General features: G+C 47.0%; 1 protein-coding gene across 8 annotated transcripts in view; it reads right to left on the bottom strand.

Annotated features, from left to right (window-relative positions):
• Positions 1-16,387, bottom strand: part of CRB1 (crumbs cell polarity complex component 1) — a 146,218-nt gene that overhangs the window by 92,102 nt on the left and 37,729 nt on the right. For all 8 annotated transcript variants that reach the window (XR_013392852.1, XM_077928368.1, XM_077928371.1 and 5 more), the window contains exon 2: positions 10,863-11,450. Coding sequence is in view for 7 of the 8 variants with exons in the window: in XM_077928368.1 (XP_077784494.1) it covers positions 10,863-11,450 (588 nt within the window). In the remaining variant the exon portion in view is untranslated. The remainder of the gene's footprint in view (positions 1-10,862; positions 11,451-16,387) is intronic.

Raw genomic sequence — 16,387 nt, 5'->3', positions numbered from 1 at the left:
AGGGTGCCCTTGCTATATAAAACATAGGATGGACAGCATGCCAAACTTGGGGAGCTCTGGAATACTAGCTAGGATCAGGTAATGGATCTACCACGAGAGGTACATGGTAAAAGGTAAAGGGACCCCTGACCATTAGGTCCGGTCGTGACCGACTCTGGGGTTGCGGCGCTCATCTCGCTTTACAGGCCGAGGGAGCCAGCGTACAGCTTCCGGGTCATGTGGCCAGCATGACTAAGCCGCTTCTGGCGAACCAGAGCAGAGCACAGAAACACCGTTTACCTTCCCGCCAGAGCGGTACCTATTTATCTACTTGCACTTTGGTGTGCTTTCGAACTGCTAGGTTGGCAGGAGCTGGGACCAAGCAACGGGAGCTCACCCCATCGCGGGGATTTGAACCGCCGACCTTCCGATCGGCAAGCCCTAGGCTCTATGGTTTAACACACAGCGCCACCCGCGTCCCATGAGAGGTACATGGTAGACCCTCACAATTCAGATGTGAGAGATGGTTTAGCTTTGTGTGGCTTGGCCTGGTCTCTGCATGGAGACCATCTACACTGTCAATCCCCTACGCTTACAATGTGAAATCAGGAGCATGAGAAGCCACTGTCTGGACTAGATTTCCAAATTCTGCAGTCTTTGGATTAAAGAGCATTAAAAGTAATGGCGAGATGCTACGTTTGATCGCCAGCCTATCCCGGCACCAGTTGCGTTCCATTATTTAACAGCTGTGCAGCACATGCACCGTCGACAGAGCGCACATGTGCGGTGCATTATCGTAATAAAAATGCAGATTCCTCTTGCAGCCACCCACCCCCTCCTCCTCCTCCAGCTGCCTTAAATGTTCCGCCCTCCCGTTATCCCTGCACAATAACCTCTTCCATTTGTGTGAGAATTATGTGAGACATTTCTCAGCTCTTTGAGGGAAGAAGCACACGGCATACCAGCCGCGTAAGAGCAGCCTGCGGAGCCTGCGGAGCAAGTAGCAACCCGGAGCCAGTAACGAGAGCATTTGGTTAGCATTACCGCTGTCGATTTATTGCAAGTCCTCGGCATGCACATCAAAAGTTATAAGCTTTTTAACATCCTGGGGAAATGAGATGAGGCTGGATGATTCCCCACTGTGATTCATGGTGTCAGGCTGGGATAATAGCAATAGGCAAGCTCCCTCTGACAGACTAAATGAGGATTTTTATTACCAGCAGGGACACCTTGGGGGTTTCATCCAAGAATCCCTCCGGCTCGTGCGTTTAACACATCTCACGGCGAGGTGCAGAAAAGGAGAAAACAACAACCAGAACAACAACAGCCACCACAAAATAAATAAATAAATAAATAAATAAATAAATAAATAAATAAATAAATAGAAGGCTTCTGATAAATCACTCCATTAAGCAGACTTTAAAATCCAATATTTTACTGTGGCAGAAACAGCAAACTACCCCTTTATGGAATTTTTACCCTTATTATTTTAGTCATTGCTGCTGGAAGCTGTTCTCAAGCCATATGTCAACGTATGTAGTCTCTTTGGGCTTGTGTTTTATGCCCCACTTTCTTTCCTCTGTTGCCTCTACTTTCAACCTCTCTCATGCTCCTGACAATTCAGCTGTTGCTAGTGACTCTTGGGTTTCCCTGACTGAAGTGACTGGAGCAGAGGGAGGGAGAGGACAAACACACATTAAATGTGTTGCCTCCAAAATCTGGGAGAGGACCGTCAAGAGAGGAGTCCTGCAGGCTGCTTCTGCATGCAGATCTTCCGTGTGCCTAAAGTTGGTTTTGTGGTTTCTAAGTGGGGAAACCTTTTTCGGAGTCAGAATGGGCTGCTCTGCAAAGAAGAGATGGTGGGTTGAACAGGAACCAGACTCGACTCTGCAGAACACTGAAAATGTAAGGGGTTTGGAAGGAACCAAAGCATAGCTGTCAACTTACAGATTTGAAAATAAGGGACCAGCAGCCTCGGAAATAAGGGATCAGCAGCCAAAATAAGGGATTTTCAGGGCACAGGTATGTTCAACTTCTGAGCCCCTCCGAGCCAAAGGCAGAAAGCCCAGCCAGCAGCCAAACAAAGCCTCAAGTGGTGGTTCCCACAGCGCAGCAACCCGGCAAAGGGGATGCAGCAAGGAAAACCACCGTCACCTCTCCGCTGGGAAGCGCTGAGCAAAGGTGAGTCCCAGGCAACGTGGCCGATTTGATCGGCACAAGGCATGCAAGCTCCACCCCCCAGTCGTTCTTAGACTCCTTATTGGGTGAGCAATGCAGCCAAGCAACACAGTTGGAGCCTCCCTCCTCCCTGGCCGGCAGGGAGGAAGGAAGAGGAGCTGCTTCCTTTGAAACCCGGGAAATTTAAGGGACATCATCAATAAGGGACAGCAGGCGCTGGGATAAGGGAGTTTCCCGCCAAATAAGGGACGGTTGACAGCTATGAACCAAAGCAACGAAGGTCTTAGTAGGGGACAAGGCATGAAACTTGGTCCAAGTCCCAGGCTGGCTTAGGGTCATTCCACAGGCTACAGCTGCTGCCCCCAACCACAAGCTCCACAATTACTGGCTCTCATGCTGCACAGGTAATGTAACAATGTTTAATTAAAATGGGCAGGCTGGATCCCAAATTAGCAACCCCTCTGTACTTACATAATATGACCTACACTTATGATATGACACTTTGATGACTACTAAGAGGGAGCAATTATGTTACACTGGTAACTTTTATGAATGGGCATCCACTCAGTGCCTAGGGAAGCTGTTTATGCAGAGGCCCTCCTGTACTGTAATTAGGGATGGGTGGATCTGTCCATTTCCGTTTGCTCTGTTTCCCATTTCTCCAGCTCTCCACATTTTGCAGCAATTGGTTGCCTGCTCCTGATAGACCCCGGACTATGCTGCCTTTGGGGGTGATATTTGAAATTGCCTGTAAACATTTCCTTAGCTTGCTTCTTGCACTCTCCTCTCCTCTCCCCGACCCAGACTTTTCCCTTGGTTTGTGGAGGTTAAAGCTCTTGACAAAGCAATCCTAAATACACCTGCCTCTGAGTAAACTCAGTTGAAAGCTGTGGCATTATCATCTGAGAAAGCATGCATATGACCATGCTATAAAAGGAAAACAATCTTGCTTGGCTCCAGTGAATGTAAATGCATATGAACACAATATATGCCAGCACACTCCTTCCTTTCTTCCCAGGCGTGCGCGCGCGCGCGCACACACACACACACACACACACACACACAGATTCACATATCCAGATAATAAATGGTGCTGAGTAAGTTTGAGTCGCAGCTTTTTCACAATGTATCCAACCACTTCCTTGGCAAGATTAAACCGTCTGTTTTTAAATTTTTAAGAGGGGAAATGTTAAGCTCAATTTACAAACACATCCTTTAGAAACCAGTAGTGGGAGGGCGGTGTGTGTGTGTGTGCCTCCAACAGTGCTCCTTAGAGTGAGGACAGAGGTTACAAGTACACAGGACTGTCCCTTTTTCAGCTCTGACATGTTGGAAGGTACGCGATCAATGCCAAAGCATTGGGATGACCAGTGGAAATAAACTGGTAAAAGTTAAAATAAAACAGAGAGAAGAAGGGAGGCAGGGAACCAGTTACTGCTTGTGAATTGGCTGCCCAGTGTCTCTTCGCCAGGCCTGCTGGGCAACCCCAGTCCTGTCTAATCTCTGGTTCTTCCCTAACTTGAACGTTGTCCTCTCTCTCATGGTCCCTGGAGGTGAGGGGATTATGTCCCCCTGTCCATCAAGGAGTCCGTCCCTGTGCTACAACCTTAGGCTTGGCTGAGAGTCGCAAGTTACAAACGCAGCTTCCTCCGTACGACAGGAGGTCCGGGTCGAATGTGATCATTTCAGAGCAGCCATGCTGGCAGTTAATGGGCTTTTCCTTCCTTCCCCTCTCCAGCTTTTCCTGTGGTTCGGTAGTTTCTCTCATCACTTGGCCTGAGCTGAGACACCTACTGGTAACAGCAGGGCGGCAGGAAGGCAACACACTTCTTGTTTGAAATAACACTCAGTGTGCGCATGATGGATCTTAACTGAAGGCAGGCTCCCAAATGAAACCGATGTCAGTCAACAGAGGAGATCTGTTTTTGCCTTTCTACATACCCCTGCACTCGTGGCAGGGGAGGACGGGGGGGGGGGGGGAACGACAGTGGCTTAAGTCTATTTTTAATCCACATTCTCCAAAAATGCTTGCAGCCATCATAATGTCTTTGTATACTGTGCAGTGTCTTCTGTTTTTGTCTTGTTAGCTCACTAGAAATTACCTAATAAACTTTGTTTGTTTAGGAGTGGTTTTTGTGTGTGTTTGTGTCCATTTGTTTTTAGATAGTGCTGCACAAAATATTCACCACCTTTTACTTCCAGGTTGGAAACTACCAGTTTCTTCAGGGAAACGCTAACTTACTTTTCTTTTTTAAAACTGGCACGGCATAGCCTCGAACATTACTCCAATGAAAATATGGTCATCCTATTCCACCATCATTTTATTATTTATACCCTGCCCATCTGACTAGGTTGCCGCAGGTACTCTGTGTCAGGAGTGCATGCAGGAGCCGGGCCCTGTGACCAGTAGGGCTTTGCAGGACTGGGGCCTTCCTAAGTTGGTTCTGGAGAGGCAAGGCGTGGCCGCACAGGTGAGGCAGCTTGGTAACTCACTGCACCTGGTGGCAAGAGCTGGGAAGGGATATAAGGTCAGCATTTCCCTTTGGCTCTTTGCCACAGCAACTTGTTTCCCACCTTGCTGTGTTTGGCTTCTTGACTCCTGATCCTCAGCTTCTTGACTCCTTGCTTCTCGACCCTCGGACCCTTGACTTCGTGACTCCTTGCTTCTCGACCCTCGGACCCTTGACTTCGTGACTCCTTGCTTCTCGACCCTCGGACCCTTGACTTCGTGACTCCTTGCTTCTCGACCCTCGGACCCTTGACTTCGTGACTCCTTGCTTCTCGACCCTCGGACCCTTGACTTCGTGACTCCTTGCTTCTCGACCCTCGGACCCTTGACTTCGTGACTCCTTGCTTCTTGACCCTCGGACCCTTGACTTCGTGACTCCTTGCTTCTCGACCCTCGGACCCTTGACTTCATGACTCCCTGCTTCCTGACCCTTGGACCCTTGACTTCATGACTCCTTGCTTCTCGACCCTCGGACCCTTGACTTCGTGACTCCCTGCTTCCTGACCCTTGGACCCCTGGCTTCTGGACTCTCGTTCCTGCTCCCACCCTGCCATCTTGCCCCCAGTCCCAACGTCCTCAGCCTGGACTTCAATCGCCCGTAGACCGGACTGTGACACTCTGGGTAGCTTCCAACTAATAATAGTAGTAGTAGTAGTAGTAGTAGTAGTAGTAGTAATAGTAATAGAACATTTAAAAAACTTCCATATGCAGGGCTGTTTTCTAAAGGTTGTATAGTTACTTATCTCCGTTGCTCAGGGATTACATAACTCCATACCCTCCCAACATTTCTCTGGTGAAAACAGGGACATCCTAAGGAAAAGCGGGACATTCTGGGATCTAATCAGAAACCAGGATGGCTTCTGTAAATCCGGGACTGTCCCTGCAAAATAGGGGCACTTGGAGGGTCTGGTGTGGTATTCTTGTCCCCATAGTTGCTTTTCCTGTGCTATTTTCCCCCTTGGAAGCTGCTCTTTCCTTCCCAGATCAATCACATGGGTGATTTTACTTAATCAGTGACATTGCAATCCAATTTTGCTGCAAGATGCTATTGATGAGGGTGAGTGAGGGAAAGTGCAGGGGGAGCACAGTTTAAATGAATAAGCAAATATTTGCACAATGAGTGGTGAAAAAATACACCCCCATCAAAAAAGGCACTGCCAAATTGTTCATAAGAAACTCCAAGTGGTTGCAGTCCCGTGTTTTTAGTCTGTATAATGCCATTTAAACATTGTTACCGTCAAAAGAATCTGACAAGTTTCTGTCATGTTATTGAATGAAACAAGAATGGAAATATCCTAGCAGTGCTCTGCTTTGAGACATACTGGCCCACATCAAAATCTGCTGAGGAATTTAAGCCTATTGATTTCACTGAATATAAGTATAGCTAACTCTATGCTAAGGGACGTGGGTGGTACTGTGGGTTAAACCACAGAGCCTAGGGCTTGCCGATCAGAAGGTCAGTGGTTCAAATCCTGCGACGGGCTGAGCTCCCATTGTCAGTCCCTGCTCCTGCCAACCTAGCAGTTCAAAAGCACACAGTACAAGTAGATAAATAGGTACTGCTCCGGCAGGAAGGTAAACAGCATTTCCCTGCACTGCTCTGGATGGTTAAGTCCAGTCAAAGGTGACTATGGGGTTGCAGCACTCATCTTGCTTTCAGGCCGAGAGATCCAGTGTTTGTCCACAGATAGCTTTCCGGGTCATGTGGCCAGCAGGACTAAACCGCTTCTGGTGCAACGGAACACTGTGACAGAAACCAGAGTGCACAGAAATGCTTCCCGCCGCAGCTGTACCTATTTATCTATTTGCACTGGTGTTCTTTGAACTGCTAGGTTGGCAGGAGCTGGGACAGAGCAACAGGAGCTCACTCTGTCACGGGGATTCGTACTGCCATATTTCTGATTAGCAAGCCCAAGATGCTCAGTGGTTTAGACCACAGCGCCACCCACATCCTATTGAGCCAGGATGTGGGGCTTCCTTCAGTGTAGCTCTGCTGTCCCAGGAATTGGTCAGCTGAGATGGAGCTCCAATGGACCCTAACATGCTCATTTGGGTGGATCTTGGTTTGGACTGCTGCCTTAGAAGTCAGTCTCTTTGATTTTAACAGAACTTACTTACAAAGGAGTCCTATCAAACGGCAAACAGATGCTTTCTCTCTGTCTTCAAGTAAAGGTGGCTAAAGCTCAGGAACTGACTGTTATAGACTACGTCCAATATTAAAGGGTATTATAGGAAATTTCATGGGGAGATTTTGAATGCCCGAGAAATCCGCTCCGTGAAAACGGGATTACCGAGAACATATTGCACTGCCCTCCAGCTGCGCTTTCTTTCCCCACTTGAGAGTTTGCTAGTTTAGTTCGCATGCAATGCAAATGCCAAGAATATACAATAATGATTAGTTGGTTCTGCTTGTATGGCAGGTGAAATAGGGACCCAAAGCGATTTTTAAAATGCACAAAGGATTGGTTGTGTTTGCAAAATATATGCAAAATATATGAGGAGGTAATTCGGGGGCTTTCAAAGAACTGGGTTATTAGACACCCACGTTTGGATAAATTAACATTCACTTTTAAGACAGTGCAAAAGTATAAGATTCTTTGGAAAGCTGTTGCGCATTGTGGCCGGGGAAACCCAGCCAGATGGGCAGAGTATAAATAATAAAATTATTGTGATTATTGTGAAACAAGAGCCTGGAATTTCAGTTTCATACAGTAGTCTCAGTCTCCCAATTAAATGGTTAGAGGTAATTTTACGTGGTAGTCAGTAATGTAATGAAATTGCGTGTCCAGAGGTTGTAACAGAATAATGAAGCTACTGGCTACATTATGTAGGAGCAGTAGGAAGCACAGCTGAGAATGACCCTGGTAGTCATGAATATGAGAGAGTAAGTTGTATACAATACTGTAGGTCAAGAAGATCGCTAGAACAACTTAGTGGGCACGGAGAGCTGGGAAGGCAAAGATGACTGACAGTTATGGAAGATACAGAAGGGCTTTTGGAAAAAAAGAGACAGAATCTAGTATGTTGCATGGCTTGCTCAATAAACCCTCTCCATAGAAAAGAAAGGAATGGACTGTGGATGAATGGGAACGAGACCTCAAAGGTGAACAGGAAATTGTCTGAACATGACTACTCCACAGACAGGCTTTAGGGGTCAGGAGGCATTGTCTGGGCAGGTGCCAATTGATCTGCAAAGGCACGGTTTAGCAGCATATAGGAAGCGCTCACTGGCATGAAGTCAGCAGAGCATGGGTTCAAAACAGTGCCTTTGAGGGCAAACAGGAGCCAGGGCATGGGGTTCTGTGGGGAACTGCATGGAACACCAGCCTAAATTTGGAGCACTATCCAGTTCAGGGCACTGTGCAGCTGCTTCTCCTTCAAAACAAAAACGGGATGCTTAAGCATGCATTTTTTAAAAAAGCATGTAGTTTGGCCCTGTAACAGACTGCAGTTTGCGCTACATGCTATGCTCTCTTCCATTTCCTCTTTTTGAGTTGCATCAAATCTGAGCTAATGCAAAAGCTTGCATGCCGAATGAATTGTTTTCCTATTCTTTTACCTTTCCCTCTGCTGTTTTTCGAACATATAATCTTGCAAGTTTCATTTGTGTGTTAGCTGTAGGCTAGGGTTGGGAAACATGTGATTCCCCCCCAAGAAGCTGCTGAACTCATCTCCCAGCGGTCCCTGCCTGCATGGCTAATTGTCAGGGATTATGGGAGTCATAGTCCAGGAACATGTAGACGGCTGCAGGTTTCCTGCTCCTGCTGTAGGCATTCACACTTAACCATCCTTTTCAACTTAAGAGTTGTATTAAAAAAATGAAAACGCTACCCTTTAATAGCTGCAGTATAGGAATGCTACTTTTTAATAAATATGATTCGGGGGTAGGGAGAGCAACTGACTTGTTTACACAGTAGGGAAATTGAATGCACCCTGCAGAGACACTTTCCTGCCTCTGCACAATTCCAGCATAGTGCTAAATGAAGCTAGTTATAGGAACTGGGGCAAAGACACCAAGAGGCAGAGATCAGGCAGGCTACCGTAGAAGCCAGGGGCACCCCATCTCCTTCTGCGACCAGCTTCCCTCTCCTCTGGTCTCTCAGCACCAGAAGAGGTATGAAGATAGTGGAGCAAAGGCAGACAAGGCATCAGAGTCTCAGATTGCTTGGGAAGGACCCGAGGGAGGAGGAGCCTTAGCTAGCTGTGGGAAGGTGAGGACCTCCATTCAGTCTTCACAACTGCCTTGGGGCAAGATCTACTGGGAAGACTTGCTGCTCTTACTAGGTCTGGCCTCTAATAATAATAATAATAATAATAATAATAATAATAATTATTATTATTTATACCCCGCCCATCTGCCTGGGTCCCCTCAGCCACTCTGGGCGGCTTCCAACAAAACACTAAAATACAATAACCTATTAAACATTAAAAGCTTCCCTAAACAAGGCTGCCTTTGGATGTCTTCTAAAAGTGAGATAGTTGTTTATTTCCTTGACATCTGAAGGGAGGGCGTTCCACAAGGCAGGTACCACTACCGAGAAGGCCCTCTGCCTGGTTCCCTGTAACTTTGCTTCTCATGGTGAGGGAACTGCCAGAAGGCTCTCGGAGCTGAACCTCAGTGTCTGGGCAGAACGATGGAGGTGGAGACGCTCCTTCAGGTATACTGGGCCAAGCCCGTTTAGGGCTTTAAAGGTCAGCACCAACACTTTGAATTGTGCTCGGAAACGTACTGGGAGCCAGTGTAGGTCTTTCAAGACTGCTTCTTTGAATAAAGAGTTAGCTTTGCTGGGACCGTGCAACTTATTCCTGACCTGCTCCCGACACCACACACCTGAATCGGCCTTGGGTTTGGCGAGAAAAGGGAGTTCCACCTGGTCACAGGCAGGAAAATGCATCTATGCTTGCAAAGCTTGCTGTTTATATTAGTAGGAATCAGAAGCTTGAGCTAGTGCAGAATTCACCACCCAGGTTGCTCATTTGAGCAAGACAGTTTGAGCATATCACACTAATGCTGCACTGCACTGGCTGCCAGTTAGTTTCTGGGCCTAATTCAAAATGCTGTTCTTGACCTACAAAGCCTTTGAGGACTGCAGTAGCTCAAAGACCGCCTTTCCCCATATAAACTGACCCGGAGTCTGCGCTCATCATCTGAGGCCCTTCTTCATGTGCCTCTTCCATTTAAAGTCCGGAGGGTGGGCCTTCTCTGCAGTGGCCCCTTGTTTGTAGAATATTCTTCCCAGGGAGGCTTGCCTGGTGCCTTCATCACATATTTTTAGGCGCCAGGTGAAAACATTCCTCTTCAGCCAGGCCTTTGACTAATTAATATTCTACAGCCTTTTAGATATGTCTGTGGGGGGGGGGTGATTGTTTTGCTGTTTTGACGATGCACAAGAAAGTATGTGCTTACTCGATGACTGACATGGGTTTAACACACAGGAGAGAAAGTGGTTCACCACCCCTGCTGACTGCCATCAGAAGTGGATTCCATGCTACAGAAGAATGGTGAGAAGAACCATGTACAAACTATACAGCAGAAAATCCAGAGAAGGTTGAAATCTGAAAGATTTCAATCTGCACATTACTCTTGGAGCTGCAGATCAGGGTTTTAAGGAGTGTGATCAGCCAAGGTTTCTGCAGAAGCAGCTTTCAGGCACTTCCAAAGAAAAGACTTTGAGGTGCCACGTTAATTAGGAAATCAGTAATCTTGTTTGTCATTCATTGGACATTGTACACTGTGACACCCAACCACTGTGATGGGTGTTATGGTTCTGCAAATGTATAGAGATCTTCCAACCCCGCCCCCCCCATAAACAGAGTGATCTACCAACAACTGCTCTGTGAGAAGGATTCCAATGGAGATAGAGGGAGAGGCAGCTCCTCAACACTACCCATCTCTGAGTGCTCTACAATCAACTGAGGGGGGCTATTGGGTTGTTGTTTTTTATTTTTATTATGTATTTTGTGGTTATTATATCATGATTTTTTTCTGTGAACTGCCCTGAGACCCCTGGGTATTAGGTGGTATATAAATTCAATAAATAAATAGTAGTAACAACAACAACAACAACAACAACAATAATATCCATGTTTTTATCCTGTATTTTATTTTGTGAGCCGCCCTGGGATCTTATGTTGAAGGGTGGTATATGAATCTAATATAATGAATGAATGAATGAATGAATGAATGAGCTCTTACCTGTGTACTCAAGAGGGCAAACACACTCATAATTCCCTATCAGGTTGAGGCATGTGGCACCATTCAGGCAAGGATCTGAAGCACATTCATCCACTTCCAGGTTACAGTGCCTCCCTTGGTACCCTGGCACACAGTAGCAGGCGTACCCACGGACCCGGTCCCTGCACACTGCTCCGTTGAGGCAAGGGCTGGAAAGGCATTCGTCAATGTCAGCTTCGCAGGATGGACCTGTGTACCCTTCTGCACAGAGGCAAGCGGGGCCACCGGGCTCCTCCAAGCAGGTGCCTCCGTGGCCGCAGAAATGCGAGCCGCAGGTGCTGGCAGCGGTTTCGCAGGTAGGTCCGGCGTACCCCGCAGGGCAGGTGCAAGTAAAGCTGAGGTTCCCTGCAGTGCTTGAGCAGGTGGCGTTGTGAAGACACGGGCTGGAGGAGCAAGGGTCGTAGGGTTGCTTGGCACACCTTTTGGCTGGGGTGACACCTGGCGAGTCCGGACAGCCGCAGCCATCTTCGGCGGCAGCACCACCACATTCCGGATCCTTTTGGCAAGAGCTCGACAGGCACCTGGGACCATCTTTGAGGCAAAGTGACTCTAGAAAAGGAATGGCAAGTGGTGAATGGGCAACTCCGGGGACAATTAAAATGTATAGCAAGAAGTGGGGTGGCTGCAACAAAATGTTGTCGTCTATGCTAAAGGTTGCGGTTGGGGGAGAGAAATTCTGTTTAGGTTGCAGTTTTTAAGGAGAACCTTACAAACTCACCCTTCCCAAAACAATACAGGAGTCAAAACACAGCATTCCTTCAATTTCTTCTCAATTTTGCAATGCACTTCTCCAGCCAAGCGTTGTGTACCCCAAAAAATGCATATATTGGGGTAAAGTGTGCACAGAAATGCATCTATCGGTGAACCATGACATGCAAAAGTGCAATTTATTATGGAAAATAAATGTCAGGTAGTTTAAGAATCCCAGTTCTCCCTCTGCCTTCTGTTTACATTCTCATTCTCTCTGCTGAGACTGCATACAGGGACAGGGATCTGCAAAGCCAGGGGAACAAATACAGTCCTCCATGCCTTTCAACCTGGCCTTCAGGATCCGCCCCAGGCCACATTCCTCACATCTATTATTTTATCTTCGCATTATTCTCCTTCTTCCCTCTTGCCTTCACAATCATTTAGACTGCAGGGTCTGTGTGTAGAGACTGTGGAGGTTACACCTGTGTTCTGTGCAAAATTGATCATAGCTTTAGGTAAAGGTAAAGGTACCCCTGACTGTTAGGTCCAGTTGCGGACGACTCTGGGGCTGCGGTGCTCATCTCACTTTATTGGCAGAGGGAGCTGGCGTACAGCTTCTGGGTCATGTAGTCAGCATGACTAAGGCACTTCTGGTGAACCAGAACAGCGCACGGAAACGCCGTTTACCTTCCCGCCGGAGCGGTATCTATTTATCTACTTGCACTTTGATGTGCTTTCGAACTGCTAGGTTGGCAGGAGCAAGGACCAAACAACGGGAGCTCACCCTGTTGCGGGGATTCGAACTGCCAACCTTCTGATCGGCAAGCCCAAGAGGCTCAGTGGTTTAGATCTGGCCAAATGTGAATAATGGGTTTTGGAGTTTTCCATAGCTTAGAATGACTACTTAGACTTTGCCCAAACTAAAACAAAACCAAAACCAAAAACCTCTTGCTTTCAAAATTTGTGTTCTAACTTTGGAATCATAATACGTTTTATCTTTCTGCTGTATTTTTGTTGCTTTTTTATTCTTAGTTTTATGCCTCATTTTTGCCATTTGCAGAGGGCTGTTTTTAATTATTAATCGTAAGCTTCTGTAGAGATGTTATGAGGCTGCATGCAAATGTAATTAATAATAATAATAATGAAAATGCATCATCACAAAAAAGGTACTGTTTTGCATAAAATTTACACATGCTAATTCAGATGTATAGGCACAACTTTAGAAAAAGATTGCTGTGATATAAGAAGAAATGCAATACATCTTGCTATAATAAGGAGAAACGTGATCAGGTGACCTGTTGTCTGGGCTTCTTATCTTTAAACCAGACTTGGACCAGAGCAGCCTTTCAAATAGAGGACTGTCGTCTGATATCCCTGCGAACTGAGGACTGCTCTCTATAAAGCAGAGCACAGTGCCACCCTACCATAACGTCCTTCTCAAGACACAGACTGAACTGGGTTGCGTGCAGGAAAATGGAAAGGAAAAGACATGAGAGCGTCTTGACTTCTGAACCTTTTTGTGCAGGAAAGCAAGTATCTGATTCCACGAGAACCGCTTTTCCTGTGTGCTACGACCTGCCGTTTGAGTAACCCCTGCTAGGGGGTGTCAGCCTGCTGCGCATAGGCACATGGGCTTCCTCATGCTCAAGGTGCAAACATCTGTTCTTCGATCAAGAATATTGTCCCAATTAACAGTGTCAGAAAGGAGTGTAAAAAGGGTTTGAGGGAGAAGGGTGGGATCGAAACCTTCAGTGATGTTGGGAGCAAGATCTTTCTTTGAATGCAGAATAAGAATCGCACAAATGCCCCCCCCCCAATTCTCAACCAATTAAGATCACTTAGCAGTGACCTGCTTTGACAGAGATTTCTTAAAAAATTAATATTTAACATCCAAAAAAATTAAAATAAACTGCCGATCACTTTGGATTTAGACTGACTGACACATGAAGTAATTCTCCAAGTCTCTTTAAAAGGCATCACGGCGTTAACCTAATTACTGGAGGAATTAGTGCCAAACATTTTACCCCATCGTTAAGGCCTTTTGATGTAACTGAGATGCTTGGCAAGGGGATCTCCCCCCCCCCCTCGGAAAATGGAATATATTAGAATCTGAAGTCGAGAAGAGTTTTCTCAAGATGTTTGCTCACAGTAAAGAGCGACATCTGCTGGTTGGCATCAGTACTAATAAAATATTACAGAAATCCAGTTTTAAAACCCCAAAACCTATGTAAACTAAACTGTTGGGAGTGGTCAGCATTTGCCTTTACAGCAAAATTGATATACAGTAATAAGTGAGCAGGGAAAAGCAATGCAAATATCTGCAGCTGTCCTTTACACTCACTTTTCCCAGCCTCTGCACTTAGGTACATGAGCAGAACTGAGTCCACAACAAATTGTGTGCAAGGGCTTTTACATATGGACAAAATCCAGCATCAGCAGACTTCAGCTCATGAGTTCTTGCTCACTAGTCCTGCCTGTGGTAGAGCATAACACAATACCCAGGAACAACAGGCATGGTGGAGACTGTGCTGCAGAGCTGCCTTCCCGACACTGGTACCACAGCTGCTTACATGCCAGTGCAGTGCAGCATGCAAGGTCCATGGGCAAACTGGCAACATCAATGTGGTGCTCCAACCAGTGTGCCAGTATACCCTCAAGCTCACTGCCCGGCACCCGCGCCATCCAGATAAGTGGCAGCGAAACTAGTGTTAAGGACCCCTGGACGGTTAAGTCCAGTCAAAGGCAGCTATGGGGTTGCGGCGCTCATCTCGCTTTCAGGCCAAGGGAGCCGGCGTTTGTCCACAGACAGCTTTCCAGATTATGTGGTCAGCAGGACTAAACTGTTTCTGGTGCAACGGAACACCGTGACGGAAACCAGAGCGCACGGAAATGCTGTTTACCTTCCCGCCGCAGCGGTACCTATTTATCTACTTGCACTAGTGTGCTTTCGAACTGCTAGGTTGGCAGGAGCTGGGACAGAGCAACGGGAACTCACTCTGTCGCGGGGATTTGAACAGTTGACCTTTTGATTGGCAAGTCCAAGAGGCTCAGTGGTTTAGACCACAGTGCCACCCGCTGTGGTGTAAAGTCACATGAGCTGGTGCTTATCCTAAGTGATGACACTGGTGGCTGCAAAGGCTGTGATCCTGTTACCTCTCCATGGCTGCCACTTCTGGCCTCCTCTCTTAGGCAGCTCGTAGCAGCTCCTGGAGAGTGGGTGAACAGGAGGAGAGGCCGCCACCTTGAGGCCGAGCCCCACAGGAAGTGCTGGCTCTGAGGGGCAAGGCTGCCCTGTGCAAGAAGAAAGGGAAGGCAAGGAATATAGTGTGTGTGTGTGTGTGTGTGTGTGTGTGTGTGTGTGTGTGTGTGTGTATTGCTTTGTGTATCCGTGCCTAATCTCACTCTTTTAAAAAAATTACTGGTGTCTGTTCTTCTTTTTGTAAATCTGTCAAATAATAAAATAGAATAAAATTGTGTTCAAGGGGCTTTCTCAGGACAGTGGAGGGTGTATATGCTGTGTCCCACTGAAGGCACTCACCCGTCTTCTGACAGGAAAGGCTCTGTGGGAGCAGTGGGTCGACAAAAATGGGGAGGTGTCGGGGAGGGTCAGTTGCAGGAGGAGTGAGAAACGTCCCTATTTTCGTCTGAGGAATGTTGGAGGGTATGTTACAGCTTCTTGATGCCTTGATTTACCTCCCTAAATTGGAAGGAATCCCACCAAAGCATGGAGTGTAGGGATAGCCCTTCAGATGTGGGCCACTCCCACCATCCCCGAGCATTGGCTAGGATGGCTGGAGCTGATGGGAGTTGTAGTCCAAAACATCTGAGGACACCATATTGGTTAAACCTGATGCACTGCTAGAAAGTTTGAAGTAATAGCGACCATCAGTTTGTGTGTGCTGTGGTTGGTTGGGAGGAAAGCACAGTTGCCGTCTGGCTTGTGGGTGAGCAGTATGTTAATACAGTGGTACCTCGGGTTACATATGCTTCAGGTTACATATGCTTCAGGTTACAGACTCCGCTAACCCAGAAATAGTGCTTCAGGTTAAGAACTTTGCTTCAGGATGAGAACAGAAATCGTGCTCCGGCAGAGCGGCCGCAGCAGGAGTCCCCATTAGCTAAAGTGGTGCTTCAGGTTAAGAACAGCTTCAGGTTAAGTACGGACCTCCAGAACGAATTAAGTACTTAACCCGAGGTACCACTGTATGCCATTTTGTCAGAGTGTTGTTTGCCTGAGAAAAGCACTACAATTACTGAAGAAAACTGCTGTCAAGAAACACCCTTATGTGGCATCACTTGACCGTCAGGACTGTCTCTAAAACTAGATTGGGCCACTGACCATGTGCTACTACAACCTCTTCCTAAACATCAGCTATGTCTTTCCCCCCTGAGGTCATGACTCAGAACTGTGCATGGATATCCCTAGCGTTCACCAGTTATTTACAGAAGCCAAACCTGTCACTGAGATTTTAACGCAGCAGTGTTCAACTTGCGCTGCCAATGAAATATCTTCAGGTCCTTTGGCCCCATGAAGGATTTTGAAATAACTGATTCCACTGGAAGTGTATTCATCGCCCAAGGTGCATGGTATCGGAGAGTTCTTGGCGGTGGTACACCTAGGCCTGTCACAGTATGTTTGGCATGGGCTCTGACGGATAGCAAAAAAGACAGCCCCATAAATCTGCCAACTCCCCAGCAAATAGAACCCCAGAAGGCTGTGCGTGTTATCTTGTGTTTCTGGATGATACATGACGGCACTTGAGGAAGTGCCAAAGAGAATGAGAACACAGGCACAT

The sequence above is a fragment of the Podarcis muralis genome, chromosome 5, assembly GCF_964188315.1.
Source record: "Podarcis muralis chromosome 5, rPodMur119.hap1.1, whole genome shotgun sequence".
Lineage (NCBI taxonomy): Eukaryota > Metazoa > Chordata > Lepidosauria > Squamata > Lacertidae > Podarcis > Podarcis muralis.
Note: the sequence above shows the minus strand (reverse complement) of the source record. Positions and strands in the feature narration are given on the sequence as shown.